Raw genomic sequence first — 16,285 nt, 5'->3', positions numbered from 1 at the left:
TTGGATTCTCCTTGGAGCTACTGTAGTAGCATCTTCATGGCTCTCTCATTAATGAATGAGTCAAATAATACCTTTGGCACATGTTCATGAGTATTTTTATGAGTCATGATTCTACCTTCTTTAACAATTATCCTTTAATAGCTCCAAAGCACAGTGAGTCAGAATTTGAAAGATCGTGTAGATTCTGTTATGGTTCCAAAGATAAAGTTCCTTCCATTATACACTATTTATTCCTTTTATTCTTGACTATTAATGCTAACACAATTTCTTCTAATACCTCTTACAAGGGTCCCGGTCCCACCAAGTTTTTATAGTCCATGTGATGAAACATACTAATAAGTCCAGCAGAAGGCTACTTTCAGTTTCTCACTAATTTCACATAACTGTAATTCCTGAGCCTCCTGTGGAATGAAAAAGGAAAATAAAAATACCTTCTCTCATTCCAAGGCTTTTCAAAGCCAGGCAACCACAATAAGAAAGAATGAACCTACAATTCATGCCATTTAATGCTCTATCAGGCATAATTCAAGTCAAATCCCATTGGGCAAACTGTGGGATAATTAAAATGTATTGATATAATGAACAAGAGAAAGGTGGCGACCTGGGGGAGAACTTCTAAAACCCTTGCCTCCTGCTTTTGCTGATTATTCTTTTTGTTATGTTAGACTCCCTTTCTTGACCTAGTCTTTTCGAAAAAATTACAGATTGTTTCTGTTGAATAAAACTAACACCTAGTGGCAAACCTACACAATGGAAATTGGGTGGCAAATTTTCTTGCAATAAAAAATATCCAACAACATAAAGGGCCACTGGTACAGAATTCATTCAATTCACAAGGAAACTGTAAAAAATTTAATTCAAAAAGGAAGAAAAATCCAGTGCACGCATTTATATAAAAATGTATTTGTTTACCTGCTTAACAAAATTGACAGTACGAAGCTTCCTTTGCATGCTACAATGACATGTGTTAAAGGATACGCTTCTTTCGAACCAAACATTTACCCTTCGCCACTGGTGAAAGGCAACAAGATCTCTTTACAAAGTCTCGTCTTTTTCAATAAATTTTGCATGAAAACATGTTATACTGGCACAAAGTTGCCTGCTGTCACATTCGAAGTGTGATAAATGTTTAATGAAAACAACACCACACAGCTTGGTGTCAGACAACAGCTATCACACAGCCCTGCTTTGATCCAAACAGACACTTAAAAGGAGTTCTAAGCACGCTCTGCACCACAGAACTCTATAACCTATATGCAAATGGAGCAAATTAGCATAAATGACTTCCTGCTGCATAAAGAAATAAGAGGTAAGGAAAAATATGACAGCCTCTAAGAGTATGTAACTGCTGTCAAAACTCGGGAGTCCAGCATTCCCAAATCACTTCAACATCTTCTGCCAAGCACTAGGTAGGAAAAATCTCATCAACAGAAACTTAGTACATGAAACTCTACAACTGAAGACTCTGGAACACTGCCAGGTCAAAGTCATAACCAATATATATCTATAATGTATGATTACTACATGCTACTACATTTCTTATAAACACTGCTTGTAACACTTCTGGTTTTTCTAGTATTATTATCCCCATTTTACAGAAGAATAAATTGAGGCTCAAAGAGACTAACTTGTTCTAATAAGAAAAAAAATTGTAATTGCTTTAAAATGAGCAATAATTATAATTTCTGCAAGTTAATTTTCAGAATCTAACAGACTCTAAATGCCTTAGCACATTTTTAAATGTGTGTATATGAGAGTGTGTGTCTATATATACACATATATATATTTGAGAATACTACTTTCAAAGGCAGTAATTCCTATGAATGAAAAATGTATGTTGCTTCTGTTGATAAGCTTTCTGTGTTTTTAGTCTATAAAAACATACCTGAAACAGCTTCAATACAAGCAATAACTTCTCATTATATTGCACAGTAAAACTTTTAATGAAAGGTTTTATAAATAGGTAACATACAGGGCTATGAAGCCCAATTTCACCACTGTCCTAGTAGTTTCTAATATATGTTCAGAAAGATTTAAAGACAATTGATGTAGTGGGAGTCACATTTCATTATAAGAAATTCTATTTAAATATATTACCCTTCTATTACCCACCAAAAAGAACTGCTTCAGTTGTCCAGATACGGATTTCTATGTCCAGTGGGACATACTTACCTCTCTAAAAGCAAAAAGGTTCAAAAAGTTATACAAAGAAAGAAAAGAAGAAAAGTACAAACTCAAGGGTTTGAGCAAAATATTCCAGAAGTCCTGATGGGCACATTTCTCAGATCAACATCCATCTACCAAAAAGTCAATAAGGGAAAAATAACTGAAAGCCTTTCATAGTACCATATCTAACGAATACATTAAGGAATACTAAATTAGGTTTCTGATGAATCCCAAAGTTACTCACATTAAGAAAGCATTTTACTAGGAAATAACTACTTTAAACCAAATTTTCCTGGTGGTGATTTAAATTCTGATGGAAAATAGATTTAAATCAAATCCATCCAAATTCTATTCCTAAGGATGGTCAATGATTTAAAATAAACAGTAGAGGGGCAGCCCGGGTGGCTCAGCAGTTTAGCGCTGCCTTCAGCCCAGGGTATGATCCTGGAGACCCGGGATGGAGTCCCACATCGGGCTTCCTGCATGGGGTCTGCTTCTCCCTCTGCCTGTCTGTGTCCCTCTCTCTCTCTGTGTGTGTCTCTCATGAATAAATATGCTATACGTTGGCAAATTGAACTCCAATAAAAAGAAATTTAAAAAATAAAATTTAAAAATGAATAAATAAAATCATAAATAAATAATCAGAATGTCACTGGTAGTAGTAACAATTTACAACCAATTTTTCAAAGAAGTCTCTAAAAGATGTATTATAATAGCCAATTATACTTCATGGAGTTTGATTAAAATGTTAATAAAGAAGGCACAAAATGAATCCACAGAAGACTCAGATGGTGTGTAGAATATTCACAATCATCAAACCAAGATGTAATTAGGAGATTCCATAACAAGTTTCATATTTCTGATTTTTTACTCTCAGTATAAGTGTGCTTAACAAAAATAATGTTTAGTGTCCAATTTCAACTTAATAACTATGAAAAATAAACTTTGTTTACATATGTAAAAGCATAGCTTGATAAAATAAATGCAAATATTAATGATCTGATAAATATTTTCAGTTTTAAAAACCTGTGAGGAAGCTAATAAAAACAGGAAAAATTTGTATCAATGTTTAAAGTTAAAACAGTCTTAAAACCTAATTTTATAAATGTAAAACATTAAAAATTAACATCATTAAACCTTCTTCAAAAAATCTAAGACAAGGCTCAGCTGGTGTCTTTCTTAAATTAATCCTTCACATAGTGTTATAAGGAAAGACACCTTTTAGTCCCTACAAACTCCTCATACCCTCCCCACTTTTATTAGGCCTTCCTTATTCAGTACCTTAATAAAACGACGAGATCAATTTAAACACTATAAAAAATGATCATTCAAATGTTCCAAAAATTCCAAGAATTATATTTAATTAGCTGCTATATTTATAAGAGTTTTCAGAGTTATTAATTTGGTTATCTTTTTCCTCAAAAGTTCAACAAAAAAAACTCTTCCTTATTATTAGGCTCATTAATTTCTTCTTGTGCATTCCTTTCTCTCCTACTTTTATTTTTCCCAACTTATAAAATACCCCCTTACCATTTCTCACTCTTACTTTGTACTTTATAAACATATGCTTTGGGCAGCCCCGGAGGCCCAGCGGTTTAGTGCCACCTTTGGCCTAGGGTGTGATCCTGGAGACCCAGGATCGAGTCCCGCGTCAGGCACCCCTCATGGAGCCTGCTTCTCCCTCTGCCTGTGTCTCTGCATCTTTCTCTTTCTCTCTCTCTCTCATGAATAAATAAATAAAATCTTTAAAAAAATTAAACACATGCTTTATGTTTTATCAATTTTCATATAATATTGATATTTTCAAACTGGATAAAAACAAACATTGTTATACACAAAGAAGCAGAAGCACATTGAGTTTTTATTTCCTCTTATGTGAGGAAGCAGCTAGGCTTTTTAGTCTAAACTAAAATATTTGTCATTGGGTTCCACAACCACAATGAACTAATATGTAAGTCCTAATTATATGGTTTGTGAATTTTTTTTTCTTTTTCTCCACTCACTTTTTTTTGGGGGGTGGGCCTGAGTCACGTGGCAAGAGACAGCTAACAAAATGATCACAGAAATATATTTAAGTAAGGGCTAGAAATGTGGTTTTATTAAATATAGTTAAATATAATTCTAGATAAATAAATGAAATGTTGTTGCAGGATAATATGTGAAAAAGAGAGGGAGAAAAGCAATCAATCTTTTACTGATGACAGATTTCTGATCAAAGAAAAATAAGGCACAGAAATCCTTTCACTTCTCTTTAGGTATTTTCTAGGGAAATTTAAGCAACAGCATATCACTTGATCTCACACATTATATCTCATCATCAATGATTATGGATTACTAAAGGAGTGAGGATAATTTACTGTTTAGAGTCAAGATGCTCTTGTCAGCAAACATGAATCAGAACCCTAACTCTACCATTTACTAGCTCTATGATCACAAGTTTTCATCTCTATGAGGGATAATAAAAGTAGCTATTTCATGAGGCTATTATGAAAACTAAATAAGATAATGCATTCAACTGCTTAGCAAAATTCCTGATACACTGAAAATATATTTAAAATGTTAAACACATTATTATTATGTCTACTGTAAATAAAACATTTTGTTCATGTCTCATATAGACCTGATCATATCATTACCACACTTGCAACTTCATCAGCTTCTCACTGACTTTGGAATTAAAACTCCGAACTTAACTTATAAGGTACTCCAATAATCATTTCTCACCATCACTGCTCTTTAACTCTACACCAAGACTTTAGTTCCTCAAATATGCCACACATCCCTGCTTGCCTCTAAGGCTTTCCAGCTGAAGTTCATTTTGCACATAAGATTCTTTCTCATCTCTTCCTTCCTTCAATGTAAAAACACGACTGCTTCTGAGAGACCCTCCCTGACCTGTTGACTAGTCTGGACCAACCAGCTTAATGGTCATGGAAATATCTTGCAATCATAATGTGTCAAGACGGAAGATGAAGCCAACATGCTTAAAACGGCCTGTTGGAAGGGTAAAAAAGTGCCCAGAACTGCTTATCTCTAAGCTCTTTGTCATATTAGCAATAAATGTGCTTACGGGGGCACCTGGGTGGCACAGTCAGTTAAGCCCCCAACTCTTGGTTTCAGCTCAGGTAGTGATCTCAAGGTCCTGAAATCAAGCCCCTGTGTCCGGCTGTGTTCTGAGCAGTTTCTCTCTCCCTCTCCCTCTCCCTCTCCTCCCTGCTCATTCTCTCCTCAAATAAATAAATTTAAAAAATAAAAATAAAAAATAAATGTGCTCAATGTTTAAGCCAGAGGCTAAGAAACTACAACCTATGAGCCAAACCTAGCCAACTTTCCATCTTTGTAAATAAAGTTTTATTGTGATACAGCCATATCATTCATTTAACATTATCTTTGGCTGCCTTTGTGTTAAAAGGATAGAGTTCAGTAGTTGCAACAGAGACATATGGCCTAAAAAGCCTAAATTATTTGCTATCTAGCCCTTTACAAAGAAGTTTGCTGTCCCTGGTTTAAGCTACTATTGTTTGGGTTTTGTTACTTATAGCCAAAAGCGTCCTAACTCACTTTATTTCCCTAACTTCCCTGTGAAACATTTCATCTGATTTCACTGTAATTACTTACATATCTTCCCTTCTATCCTTATTTTGCCATCTGCATGAACTCTCCAAGTAGGACTGGCCTACTATTATGACCCTATTACCAATACTGTATTTGACAAGTAGAAGGTATTTAAACATTATTGACTGAACAAGCAAACGAATGAATGAGTATATCTGATCGATAACCAATCGATTATTTATTAACTGACATGTATATCAGGTACTCCAAGTGATATAAAAGAGTAGAAGACATACATTCTCTGCCCCAAATGGCTTAAGAAATCAGGTCTATCAAATAAACATGTAAGCATTAAAAAAAGAAGATAAATTATTTCAGAAGCAGGGTACATCTATACATGTATAAGTACTACCATTAAATGTGTACATGGACCTTAAAAATCCTGATTTTATATCATAACAAAAGATAAGAATATGGATGTCCTCAGCACTAACCAGGAGAGAGAATACCCTGATATAACACCACTCTACACTATGGTCCACTAAAACCATGGAAATTAATTAGTGAAGCTACTCACAGTTTTCTGACCTCAGTTCCCAGAGCCCTTCAACTGACACCTCTAGTTTTGACCTTGTTCATCCCCTTTATTGAGATTTAAAAAATGATGATGAATACAACATTATTATCTTGTAAACCTGTCGTCCAGGATTCAGTTCCTTGAACATAATCACCACTGAGTCTAACCTGTAAAGCTGACCCAAACTTTCAAGATTAATGTCACCATACAAGAATCTTTCCTGAAACCAGCCAATCTCCCTTTTTTAAATTATTTTTCTTACCTTTAAAATCCCCAAGTTAATGCTTTATGTAGTATCAATTTTATACAACTGTGTAATTATTCTGGTGAAGTGGAAAGCAAAAATTTAATTACTAAAAAGCATTGTCACTTTTTTTATAACCACGTAACATCTAAAGTGTAAACCGAAAGAAGAAGAAAACAAAAAAGGAATAAGGGGCAAGAAAATTCCTTAACAGACATAATTTATTCATCCTCTTAATCCATACTTTCTTAGTCTCAAAAACCTACTCTCCATCCTCTTTTCAAGTCTATCGTCCTCCTGACTTTCTCCCTTTCTCAATAGATTTCTCTCATATCCTCCCTGATCTTAATTCCACTCTGCCACTTTTAGCCAAATCCATCTCCCTATCCTTATGGTCAGATACTAACCCCATCTCCTCTAACGTTCAACAACCCTTAAAACTAGAAGAACTCAGAATTTTACAAGACCACAACTGCTCTATGTGCATTAAGGAAATCATGTAATAATATTATCCTCTTCCAAAATCCACCACAAGTTTATCACTTCAAAGAGTCTAGCAGGTTTATGTAATATCATTGTAAATCTGGAAATAAAAAATAAACAACTGAGAAAAAGAAAAGGAGAGACAAGTTCCATATCCTTTAATAAATTTAATTATTTATAGAATCAAGATCTTAAGGAACTACAATCAAGATCCCGACAAGCTCTTTGATTTTATAGTATAAACTGATAAATTACAAATAAAGACTTTGTACTGAAGTATTACAGTGAGTATACATAGGGTGCTGAAAGACTCACAAAAGGGAATAAATTCTAAGATGTTCTACTATAATAAAAGAGCCCAATGTTGGTTTTGAATAAAATAAACAAGAAGCTACAATTTAAACTACAAACCAAGATTGTTAAATTAGAAAATGTTAAAATGAAACCAAACAGTTATGAATGGATTTCAACCTCCAACTGGACAAAGTTAGAATAATTGTTTCAATAATACCAATTCCAGAAAAATAAATTCTTGGTCTCACACACACATACACTCAAACACACGCATGCACGCACACACACACACCTACCTCGACAGTGCCAACTCCCATTCTATATTGAAAGAGGCCTAATCAATAGTAAATCACATGGTAAAGTAAAGTAAAGTAAATCTTCCTTCGTTTCACCTTTATCTTTTTCCCCTAACGGCTTTACAGTAAATTAATAAACATTTTTAACAATGAGCTAGTCTTTAAATTTTAAAATCGTATTCATGATAAGGAAATTAATGTAGAACTTTCCTAAAGAATTATGCAAATTTTCCTTTACTGACATACTAAGTTTTGATAGTACCATTTATTTTGTGTTTGGCAAGTTTGTTATATAAGTAGTAAATGAAAACAGGAATATAAAGGAAGCCCAGTACAAATTTGAGATAACCAAAAAAAAAAAAATTGAGATAACCATTTTGATTTATCCTTTCTTCTTTATTTAACGTATTCTCCTCTTTTGTCCATCTAAGAAAACCTCAGAAAATGAAAATTTAGTTTGAATATTGCCATGGAATCACTGAGGCATCACTACTGAAGATTTACTTCAACTTACCCACGCTTGATGTTGTGTAATTCCTTATCCTTGCATTTATCCTTCTCCTTTTCTCTTTTCTCCTTGTCTCTGCCTTTACGTCGTTCTCTATCCCGAGACCGACTACGGGTTCTTCGGTGACTGGACCTTTCACTGCTTCGACTATGGGAACGTGGACGAGGTCTTGACCTGGACCTATAATAAGCAGATTTTATTACATCAATTTAGGGTATATTTTGTATTATGAAATGCAAATATTCTTAAAAATAATCTAAAAGAAAAGGATTTAGTTTTTAATTATGAATTCAGTAACTAAATGTGGGAAGTAAGTATATAGAATTCTTTATGAATAAGTATAGTCAATTAAAATGATATGAGGGAAATAAATGTCATCTTTAGAGGAAATTAGATTTGGTCAAAAAGTGCCTACAAGTGTAAGTCCTAAAGGTTCAAATTGCCTTGAATGTTCAAGCCTCCTCAAATAATATAACAAATCTAAACATATCTAAGCTAATTTCCAAAATAGGGTCTTTCCTATCTCTACAATCTTGGCTTCCATGTCTATTCAACTTCTTTTCTTATATCTAACTGTTAAAATAAAACTATTTCTCTCCTCTACCCTAATCCAGCTATTTTTTTGTATTAAATCAGAGTATGAGGTAGGATATACTGTGTTTTTGGTTTTTTGTTTTTTTTTTAAGTAAAGATTTCAGATCCCGCTTATGGTGCTGAAAGAAAGCCTCTACCAGATTGGTTGATAGATAGCTATAAAAAACAACTATCTAAAGGCACTATTCAATAGTGACCAAAGGAAGGCAGATTCTGTAGGAGGCCAAACTTGGGAAAAGAGCAGAGCAACAAGAAAGTTTCCCATTTTATATCAGCTTCTTTTCTAAGGGGGAGGCTAAGTTTGTGGGCAGTTCAGGGCAGTTAAAACTCCAACAGAAAGCTTCAGGATTTCTGGCCTGAAAAAAAGCAGAAGACTCAGTGCAACCACTGCAAAAGGAAAATGAAAGGGGAATCCTGAAAAAGAGTCAGAAGAGGAAGCCAAAAATTCTAGATATAAATAGTACTCAAATCTTGGACTGACTCCTACATTATACATAAGAGGGGGAAACTCCGCAGATAGCTAAGGATAAAAGAACTGAAAACATCAAATGTCCTTGAAGAGATGGGTTTTTACAATTTTAATTCAACTAACTTAATTTCCTGCTAAAACAAACAAGTAAACAAAAAAAGTAAATCAATATTCTTCAGAGGAATATAACAGTACCCAGTGTATTCAAAAATATGACATTCATCATGTCCAGATAAAATCCAAAGTTACTACTAGATAATACAACAAAGCATGAAAAATGTGATCCAATTTCAAGAGAAAAGATAATCATTGGAGATTAATCCTGAGATAAGCCAAATCTTAGACTAGCACAAGGGTTTTAAAAAAGTATGACTATGCCTGCAATACAAAGAAATCTCAACAGAAAAACTAGAAAATGAAAAAAACAGAAATTCTATAACTAAAAATAAATCTGAAATTTAAATTATGCTGAATGAGATTAAAATCTACTAATCATTAATGAGATTACTAACAACAGAGGAATCTGTATACTTGAAAATAAATCAAGATTTATTGATCAAAGACCTAAGAGGAAAAAAAGACTGTCAATAATAAAAACAGATCCTCCAGGATTTCTGTGACAATATCGTAATGTCTAACATGTTTATTAAAACCCAAAAGTAGAAAATATAATAAGAACACAATTTTTTGTGGTGGCCAAAATTTCCCCAAACTTAGTGAAAGAAATTTTCAGATCTGAGAAGTTTAGTGAACCCCAAAGATAAATAGAGAGATCATGGCTACTGATGAAACTGATAAAAACTACAAGTAAAGAGAAATCTTGAAAGTATTCAGAAAAAAACCTGACACATTACAATCAAAGAGAGCAATGATAGCCATTTCTGCTGGCTTTTTTTTTTTTTAATTTTTTTATTCATGAAAGACACAGAGAAAGAGGTAGAGTCACAGGCAGAGGGAGAAGCAGGCTCCATGCAAGGAGCCCGATGTGGGATTTGATCCCAGGACCCCAAGATGACACCCTGAGCTGAAGGCAAATGTTCAACCGCTGAGCCACCCCAGCACCCCTCTGCTGGCTTTTCATTAGATACAGTGGAAATCAGAAGACATAGAACAAAGTTCTTAACATGGTGAAAGAAAAAAACAATCAGCTCAGAATTTATATTTAGCAAAAATATTCCTCAAATAATGAAAGTAAAATAAAGATATTCTTAAGATAAAGGGAAAAATAAACCATAGTCATCAACAGTAGATCTGTTTACACTAAGTTCTAAAGTAAGTTCTTCAGGCTGAGGAGAATGATGATAGATGAAAACTTGGGATCTTTAGGAAGAATGAAGACCAATGGAAATGGTAAATATATGGGGAACTACAAAAAATTACTGCCTTTAACTTATTTAAAATACATAAATGTGCTAGGGTTGCCTGGGTGGCTCAGTTGGTTAAGTGTTTGACTCTCAATTTCAGTTCAGGTCTTCATGAGTTCAAGCCCTACTTTGGGCTCCATGTCAAGCATGAAGCCTACTTAAAATACACACACACACACACACACACACACACACACACACACGTGCTTAAGGTAAAAACTACAATGTTTCACTGTAGAGTTTATAATGCAAGTAGATTTAATATATATAGCCTATAAAATAAACTACACAGTATGTAAATGGAGACCTACACAGTTATAACATTTCTACATTTCACATGAATGGTGAAAGAGTAACTCTAAGTACACTGAAATGGTAAGGGCATATATGTAGTCCTTAGAGCAACCAATATAAGAAAAATAAAACGGAAAAAAATGCAAATATTTATATGTAAAAGGTCAAAAGATAAGCTAAACAAGAATTCTTAAAAAATATTCATTAATGCAAAAGGAGGCTGGAAAAGAAGTTCAAAGAAACAAAAATCAAAGGAACAAAATAAAATAAATATATGTATAAAAATACATAAAATAAAACACATTAAAATGTGCATATAAAGTACATAAAATAGATATATATCAGATGGTAGACAAATCCAAATATATCAATAAATATCTTAAATATTAATAGAATAAATACTTTAATTAAAAAGAGCTTGTCCTGGGATACCTGAGTGACTCTTGATTTTGGCTCAGGTCATAATCTCTGGTTAATGAGACTGAGCCCTGAGTTCGACTCCACACTGGTGTGCAGCCTGCTTAAGATTCTCCCTCTCTCCCTCTTCCTCTGCCCCTATCCCCCTGCTCTCTTTAAACAAAAAAAAAAGAAAGAAAGAAAAACTAAAAAACTGTCCAAATGAATCAAAAGGCAACACACAACTACATGCTATCTATATTTATTTTAAATATACAGACAAGGATTGAAAGTAAATGGTTAAAAATAGATTTATCATGCAAACAGTAAGCATAGGAAGAGTGGAATAAATATATTAATATCAGATAAATTAGACTTCAGAAGCAAAGTATCACAAAAAAGAAAGAAAGATAGATACTTCATCATGATCAAAGGATCAATTCATAAGTAGAAATCATATAAAATGTTTATCTGACCACAATGGAATTAAACTAGAGTTTAATAAAAAAAAATCTAGAAAAAAACACAGAGAAATAAGAGTCTTCTAAATAATGCACTGATCAAGTAAGAAATCACAAGAAAAAATATTTTGAACTGAAAGACAATAAAAATACAACATAGGAAAATTTGTAAGACGAGCTAAAAGCAATGTTTAGAGGGAAACTTATAGCTTTAAATATTTATATTAAAAAAGAAGAACTAAAATCAAATACCTAAAGTTTCATCTTAAGAAGCTAGTAAAAGAAGAGCAAAGTAAACCCAAAGTAGGTAGAAAGGAGGAAACATTAAAGAGCAAAAATCAATAGAATAGAAAAAAAAAAAAAAAGCCAAAATGTACTTCTCTAAGAATATCAACATATTTGGTAAATCCCTAGCTAGACTAACCAAGCAAAATAGAAAAAAGCAAAAAAACCCAAATTACTCCCCCAAGCGATGATAGGAAGATCGCATAAATTAGACCTGGGTATTTAGGACATATGATGGTCTTGAAGAGAATTACAAAGGTTTCAATGATAATAATACCTGTCTTCTTTTAACCCTAATTAGTTTACTCAGTGAATGGAGAACAATATTACACAATGTCACAAACTTTTTTTAGTATGTGATTTTGAGAAGTTACAATATTTCTTACTAGCAATGTCAACATGGGTTTATTATCCTCATTTATAAAAATTAAATTTGTATCATTTTCTCTTTGATTATTCTCCCTTAGTTTTGACACAGGACCCCTCTCCGTGTAAAGTTTTAATTTATCCTGACAATTAATTTCTCCCACAAATGTTAGCTTATTTATTTCTGATTAAATCTTCTGTTATATGTGAATATATAGAAATTTTAACAGATTATTCTAAAATCTCTGAATAACCATAAAAATGTAAAGTTTTCTTTAAAAAAATTTTAAGTTTTGTTAAAAGAAAGTAATAATAAAAATGGTGGGGGGCCTTTTTTGTGACAGCCTCAGCCACTATTCATATATATTTTATGTATATACACATAGAGTATATTATTTTAATTTGGTTCCACATTGTTCAAGACCAAAATATGATTCTTGCAATTAGTTTTCATTTAACTGGTGAAAATGTGGACTACAAAAGATGAGTTAACATTAGTTTAAACCCTAACAACAAAACTAAGTTTCTCTTTTTTAATGAATCTTTAAAGTAAGCTCATTTCTTAGTGGTTTGTTTTTTGGTCAAAAAAACAAAACAAAACACTGTTTGACAAAAATGTGCAGCCGTTTGTGGATTACAAACCAGGTGGATTTGGGTGAAAGCATGTTTTTTCACTGTATCTTAAAAAACAGATGTATCTGTTATCTATATACCCAAAGTTATACAAGTATTAAGTTTAAAAAAATAAAGGATTCTTTATATTGTGGTGTCCTCTAACAAGTTATTTCCTCTCTGGGGATCTGTTTCCTTATCTACAAAAGGGGGATAATAACTACGTTTCAGGGTTACCTAACTGAATTGTAAGATAGCAGGCAAGTAATTTGGGAGCAGGCAGGCACTGAGAAAGAAGTAACTGAGGCATGTGCTACTCTGAATGAATGAGTAAAATCTGAATCAGAAGTATGTTAAGTATGTTTCCCTTAAACTATAGCTAATCCCGGAAAGAGCAACATTTTGATTTTGACAGACCTTTAAAATCTTAAGGCTGGCATAAGGATTACTCAAGTCTCAATATATTTCTTGTATAAAGGAAGGTAAGTAATAATAATATTGGCCAACAATTCATGTCTTCTCCACAGGAAACCCACAGTAGACCCATGATTTTCACAGATTTACTATTAAAAAGAAAATTACATCACCTATCATACAAGGTTTTGAAAAACAAAAGGGGATATTTTGGGGAGTCGAAAAAGGCCTACAACATAAAGACAACAGGCCTACACTGGCACTGTTTCTCTGGTCCCAGAGAAACCAGAAAGTAGGGTCACTCTCTCTCCATCAGCATGGCTAGATACCTCAATTAGAGACCTTCTATCAAATGATCTCTGCCTACTCTCCCATAGCATCTATTTACCAATCTCTACTCCTCCCAATATAGCCAATTCATAAAATACACACAATTATCTCCAAGCTCACCTCATGGTCTTCGCTAACACAAAGATTCCATAATAGAAAACTGCCATTCCCCAAAGCATCTTGCTCATTACTCAACCATATGTCAATACCTGCAACTTATGCCATTTTGAAATATTCTCCTAGAAATATTGCTGATATGGCTCAAAGAACGAGGACAGCAACAGCAGATCTGTAAGTTAAGCCATCCATGAGGTCAAATTTAAAGAAAGTAAAAAGTTTTAAAATATCACAGTATGCAATATAAGGTATTGGACCGTTCTCTGACATCTTGATGTTCATTATTTTAATTCTCATATTGTATGCCTCTTAATTTTGTTTATAGGCTACAGGGAGCAAAAAATGACACTGGAGAGAATACATGGGGAAAACATAGTAAGTCTGAAACATGGGCAAAATAACATTACTAAAGGCTGTATAAAAGGACTGCAAAATCAAAGATTTAAAATGAATTAAGCTGCTGACTTCTTAGTTGTCATGAGAATTACTTTATACAATTTTGAGTAAAATGCAGATCTTAGACACAAGAACAACCCCATTTACTTTATTAAGTAACTTTTATATTTGAAGGATCTCCATCAAAAAGAAAGTAACAGATCACAGGAAAGAGATTTCCTATCCTGACAAGACAAAAAAGTTAAAGAAACTACATTAAAATTTAAGATATTATTTGTCCCTCATTCCTTAAATAAATACCCTTCTGATAAATCACTCTAGAAGTCTCTAGAGTACCATAACCAAAATGGAGATATATTATAAGTAAAAAAACATTTGATAAAAAATGTGGCCCTCTAGAACACACAATATATAAGCGATAAATGGACAGCAAGATGTCCTATTATACCAGATAAATGCTTTCAATATCTACAGAATAGGAACAATCATCATAACATCCCTACATAAAATGAATTACTGCCCTCAAAAACCAATATGTCAAGTTTCTTAATTGGCTAATAAGTTCTAAACACATGTAATCAAAACAAATATCCTAATATTTTACCTTTCAAAAAATAACTACAATACTTCAAATAGTCTCTTAAGCAGAGTTCTATAAATAAAGACTATATTTACCATAAGGTAAAACTATACTTAAAATTAAATTTTAAAATTATACATTGAATAAATTAACATGAATTCCATGTCAGGATGACATTTTGAACATGGACATCTACTTTCACACCCAACTGAAATCCAAATAAAACCATAACCACAAGGGGAATTTTTTTTTAAAAGAATGTACACTCCAGGAAATAAATATACTATGAAAAAGGAAGTGTCCACTGGTGGCTAAGGGCTCCATAAAACAAGATGACATGGAAGGATCTGAAAACAAACTTAACTTTTCCCATTGAGTTCCTCGTTTATTAGAGAAACTCCATCTCACTGTATTGACAATGTACAGCGCCACTCAAGAAGCCTTGTTAAGTCACCTAAAACCTTTAGTTCATTCACAATTTTGCCTATTACTGCTAACCCAGAAAAATTCTGCACATCATGAACAACAACAAAAGGAATCTAACATCCATACAAAGCAACTACAGTTGTGCCTTGAACAACATGGGTTTGAACTACATGGGTCCACTTACACACAGATTTTTTTTTTCAACAGATACAGTATAGCAAATGTATTTTCTTTCTGATTTTCTTAATAATATTTTCTTTAGCTTACTTTATTATATGAAATCAGTATATAAAAAATAAAATGTGCTAGTCGATTGGTATCAATAAGGCTTCTGATCAACAGCAGGATATTAGTTAAGTTTCTTGGGAGTCAAAAATTATATGTAGATTTTTGACTATGTGGGGAACTGGTGCCCCAAGAGCCAACTGTATTTAAATAAATAAAAAGAATCAAATATGCCCCACAAAAATACCCATGAAGCAGAGGAGACTATAACATCATACTCCAGCATTAATTAAATATAGCATAGAATAAGAGACACACTGTTAGTGATAACGATTCAAGAAAAAGAAAATTCCTAAAAAATAAAAGTAGCAAAAACAAAGAGAAAAAGTAATGGAAAGAAGAGATAGAGAATGAACATCCAACTTAACTGAGGTTACAGAAAAAGAAAAAAAAAGGTAACAGAATTAACATTACAATCATAATCCAAGAACACTTTTGCAACTAAAAGAATCTATATGTAGGAATGGTCCACTGTGTATCTGGGGAAATGGATGAACCATAGTCAACTCTTGAAATATATCCCGATGAAGTTACTGCATATACATTAAAGAAAATAGAATAGTCTGATCAAATCGCTAATAACAAAGGAAAGTCACGTCGCCATCAGTCTTCTTAAATGCAAGATAAATAGCAAAACAATGGCGTTAATTTTCCTTGAGGAGCTCAAGGGGGAAAAGGTGTTCACATTTCACAAAATGTTACATCTAGTTAAGCTATCCTTCAAGTTCCAAAGCTACAGGAAAAAAGTGATGAAAGTACTAATTTATGTTAGA

At 33.0% G+C, this 16,285-nt stretch overlaps 1 protein-coding gene across 1 annotated transcript in view; it reads right to left on the bottom strand.

The window, feature by feature from the left end:
• The window catches only part of RSRC1 (arginine and serine rich coiled-coil 1), a 397,789-nt gene that overhangs the window by 292,210 nt on the left and 89,294 nt on the right, over window positions 1–16,285 (bottom strand). The window contains exon 5 of the mRNA XM_049099884.1: window positions 8,130–8,303. Coding sequence (XP_048955841.1) covers window positions 8,130–8,303 — 174 coding nt within the window. The remainder of the gene's footprint in view (window positions 1–8,129; window positions 8,304–16,285) is intronic.

The sequence above is a fragment of the Canis lupus genome, chromosome 23 (assembly GCF_003254725.2).
Source record: "Canis lupus dingo isolate Sandy chromosome 23, ASM325472v2, whole genome shotgun sequence".
Taxonomy (NCBI): Eukaryota; Metazoa; Chordata; class Mammalia; order Carnivora; family Canidae; genus Canis; species Canis lupus.
Note: the sequence above shows the minus strand (reverse complement) of the source record. Positions and strands in the feature narration are given on the sequence as shown.